General features: G+C 32.8%; 1 protein-coding gene across 1 annotated transcript; it reads right to left on the bottom strand.

Annotated features, from left to right (window-relative positions):
- Positions 1-428: 428 nt before the first annotated feature.
- On the bottom strand, positions 429-3,644 carry LOC141596924 (sucrose transport protein SUC2-like). The gene is made up of 6 exons (XM_074417200.1): positions 3,019-3,644; positions 2,091-2,543; positions 1,385-1,690; positions 1,224-1,287; positions 1,083-1,126; positions 429-939 (listed from the first exon to the last, which is right to left on the bottom strand). The coding sequence occupies exons 1-6, from the start codon at positions 3,454-3,456 to the stop codon at positions 796-798; spliced, it is 1,449 nt and encodes a 482-aa protein (XP_074273301.1). The 5' UTR covers positions 3,457-3,644; the 3' UTR covers positions 429-795.
- Positions 3,645-4,285: the final 641 nt, after the last annotated feature.

Below are 4,285 nucleotides of genomic sequence, written 5' to 3'. Positions count from 1 at the left end.
TGTGAAAAATTATTTAGCTTATTGATTGGCTTTGGTTATGTCAATGTATGCCGTATGAATCCTTTTCAGTTTAACTAATTTTGGGAGAACTTGTCATCTCATAGTAGATAATAAAAACTGTGAAATATAAAATCTTATATATAATGTCCTTGTTTGTTAGTTAACAAAGGAAGAAAATAATCTATTAATTTAAATTATTGTTTACCAAACACCGTTAATAAATTATTCTAGATGAATATGTTTATCATATATGTCAATAAATCTGCTAACTAAAATGTGAATTCATGACCTGTTTTTGCCAATTTCAATCAGTTGTTAGTAAAACATGACCAGTACTGTGTAAATAATTTTCAATTTTAGCAATTCTAAGATTATTTTTCATTTTCTAGTACAAGTAATACCAAAATCGAGAAAGATTATAGTTCGGCTTACCATCCAAAAAGAGAAAATCTTATATATCATTCTTTTTTTTTCCAGAGATAAAGATGATCTTACAACATCATCATAACATTAAGATTAGCTCATGTCTTACACAAAGCAAATTATTCTCGAGACAATATGAACTATTTCAGATGGCTACACTTTTACAAACTTGTGCAAGTATCCTATATAGCACAATCCGATGACATTGTAGCCTTATGAATAATTTGCGTCATTAGAGGTGAGAACAATATATAAATGAGGTTTTGTATATTTCATCCTCAACCTCAAAATATAATGTTTCCATGTAAGTTAAAGAACTGATTTTCTTTTTCTTTTTTTGGAATTTCGGGTTTAATTTATTCTCCGTAATTCTCATGCATTTGCACTGGAAGGAGGGATGATTGTAAGAGCTAAAATCCCACTTATTATTGCTGAGCCACCTCCTAGTAAAAATGCTGGTAAATTGCCACCTCCAAATAAACTATCCCATGGTCCACTGATTAGTGACACCAACATCTACACAATAAACAAGAAAAAAAATGGTTAGTTTTTACTTCCTTTTTTTTTTGAAAAGTTACAACTTGAAAGTGAAGTATGTTTAGCACATATATAATTATACGTTCATAATAGTAATTGATTTTGTTGTACGAAGTATTTACCTGTGGTACACAGATTGCCAGATTCATCAATCCTAATGACAAACCTATTAAGAAACAACAATGATAAAGGGTCAAATAATTATGACTAATAGTTTTACTTATTTTTCATCCATGTTCATATCAAGGGCAAATTTTTTTTACCATGGCCAGCTCCTGAGTCGGATGAGTACATTGAGGCTAATGCAAAAGGAATACTATAAGTGGCCTGTTACACAAATTATATACATCGAAGCTCGATCAGTAATATAAAACGAGCAAAGAGATAACTGAATCCGTTAATATGTATTAGTAATGGAACTTACCGCTTGTGGAATACCAGTGACGGCAAAAAGGAATAATGTGGTGGTTTTAATACTGCCACTAGGTGGTGTGCCAGGAGGCACATGCCTCCTAGCGCGCTCAGCCGATTTGGTTATGGGCAATGTACATATTAAGGCTGCCGCTAGCACGAAATTGACAACACCCCATGTCCTTCTTGCACCACCCAACATTCTTGACATTGGGTCTATAAGTAGAGACATTAACCCGAGTGTTGCTGCAGTTAACATTAGCCCTAGTGACCCCGCTCTTACTCCCATGTCATATATCCTCTTTTGATCTTCCGTTCCCTGTTAAATAGAATCATGTAACTTGTCAAAATTAAGGTGGATATACACCGATTTTATTTTTTCAAATTCGAGTTAGAATATGTCACATGAGTAATTTTAATCTTGGCGGATGCAAACTCATGTGATATGTAATCAACATTCATAAATTTTATCAAATAAGGGTTCAAATAAAGTAATATGAGGCTCTGGAAAGCAACAAATCGTATCCCTTATTGCCCCCCCCCCCCCCCCCCCAAAAAAAAATACTTGTTTTGGATGATAAGAGTATTATTCATCTTACTACTTAAGGTGTATAGGCACCTTATATTGATCGGCTTAAAGAGACTTGATAAATTCGATAAAAACGTTAAAGTTCTCATTATTTGTGTAATACTTCTACTCTGTAAGATATAAAATTTACCTGAGGTTTACCACCATAGATTTCAAGACCAACCCAATCAGTGTTAAACATGATAAAAGGGAACCAAGCAATCCAATTGAATGCGGTAACAAGGAAAAGAATCCACATTGGCCTTCCAAGGTTCTTAAAAGAGGTCTTGACTTGCGCAAAGAAAGGGACACCATCGTCATGAACACTCTCGACTTCTGGCTCTGCCACTATGAACAACGGAACCACAACGACTAACAAAAGGAACACAATGTCTATTATAAAGCATGTTTTAAGGTTGGCACAGTATGTGTCACAAGAAGTTGTCTTTGTGAAAGGAAGGAACTTGTAGGATGCTGGAAGCGACCCAACTGCATATCCTAAAATGTTCCCTACTGCCATGAAAAACGAGAAGAACCCGTTTGCTAATCTCATTTTTTTATGGTCGTGCCTTGAGAGATCGGCCAAAAATGCTCTACTTGGGTCCTGTGATATTAGCATCAACAAGTAATGGTTGAAGTAAAATTGCATTTTTGCTTGACTTTAAATTGGGGAAAATGTTTTTCTAATTCAATTATTCTTTATTATACATCATTTATTCCAGATCCTTATCGTCTCACAAATTTTTGTAAATAAAGAAAATTTTACATTAATTTTACTCCTTATGGACCTTAAGATTCCTACAAGTAACAATATTTTAAAATACGGACGTGAAAATTTTTTAACACATAAGATTTCAAATCTAAAAGTTCATACAATTTTGAAAATCTGATCAAATACCTTTTTTTTAACATATGCTAAATTAATTTTAACCGAATTTCTAACTAATAATTTTATTATAATGTCTAATAAAGATAGATAAAACCGTCTTATTACATAATAAACTGAACTACTCAATTTTAACATTTTAAATTTTATATTTCACGTTAAAAATAATGAGATAAAACATAGAAAAAAATACCTGAACTATGTTATTAGCAATGTCAAGGATCCAAAACCCAACGACAAAAAGGGCAACGGCTCTAGGTTTAGTCTTCTTAGTAAGATCATCACCCAGATTATGGCCAAAATCCGCAGCAAAACCAATTAAAAGCACAGCAATGCATATTAAAGTGGTACCAGTTGCAATAAAAGGCTTTCTTCGTCCGAGCCGAGATTTGGACCGGTCACTCGAATAGCCCACAATTGGTTGGACCAATATACCAGATATTGGTCCACACAACCAAATTAAGGACGACATTGCATGACTAACACCTAAAAGTTGTACGTAGGGGGTCAAGAGTGATAGTTGAAGGGCCCACCCAAATTGCACTCCGGCCGCTATCGATGCAACCGAGATGATCTTCCATATTGGCGTCGTATCCGATGACATGTGCTTTTTAAGCTCGTCAGAACTCATATTAATCAAGATCACTTTAGTTCGATGTCAAGTTTATACTTTTTTGACGATAAACAATAAAATAGAACGCTTGTAAGAATTTTAATTAGTACGAGACTGGAAGCCCTAAATTCGAGTGATTATAGAGTAAGGTTTTTAAGATGAAAAAATAAATGTTGTCTTTATAATTTGTTGAATTGATTTGAATTAAATTGATGAGAAAATGAACCATTTTATATGATTTGTGAATAAATAGGAAGGATGTGGTAAGTAGGAGGTAAATATGTTAAACCAATAAAAATAGATAAGGTTGAGTTAATATGTAACAAATTTGTTTCCTTATATGGAAGAAGTGACTCAATAATTATCTACTAATAGGAAATTTATAAAACAACTTTGAATTATTACTCCTAATTAGTTGGTTTCGACATATTAATCAGACTTTTCTACTGCTTTGTTGGCTTGTTTTATGGGATAAAAGATAAGTTTTTGTTAATTTAAGACATGTGTATTAAATAGTAGGATCCTAGCTGTTTTAAACACATTAGTAGGATCATATAAACCAAATTTTCCAAATAGAATTATTTGTTATTTGAAGGATACACTGTTAATACTTAATTGTGTGGAATGTTTTTTTTTTTTTCCAGAGACATCCAGTGGTATATAGTACTTTGTCAGTCTTAAATGAGAATTTGTGATAGTACTTTTACTTGTAATACGTTAACATTTTATACAGAAGAAAGAAAAATAAGTTGTTACTTTAATCGCTATAACACTAAATGAGGTGCATAGCGTAGTGTATGATTGTTGTTAAGTCATATAACGTTCTTCTTTGAGTGTGTATTGTTAG

Source organism: Silene latifolia, chromosome 8, assembly GCF_048544455.1.
Source record: "Silene latifolia isolate original U9 population chromosome 8, ASM4854445v1, whole genome shotgun sequence".
In the NCBI taxonomy this organism is placed as follows: domain Eukaryota; kingdom Viridiplantae; phylum Streptophyta; class Magnoliopsida; order Caryophyllales; family Caryophyllaceae; genus Silene; species Silene latifolia.
This window is presented reverse-complemented; position numbering and strand designations above follow the sequence as displayed.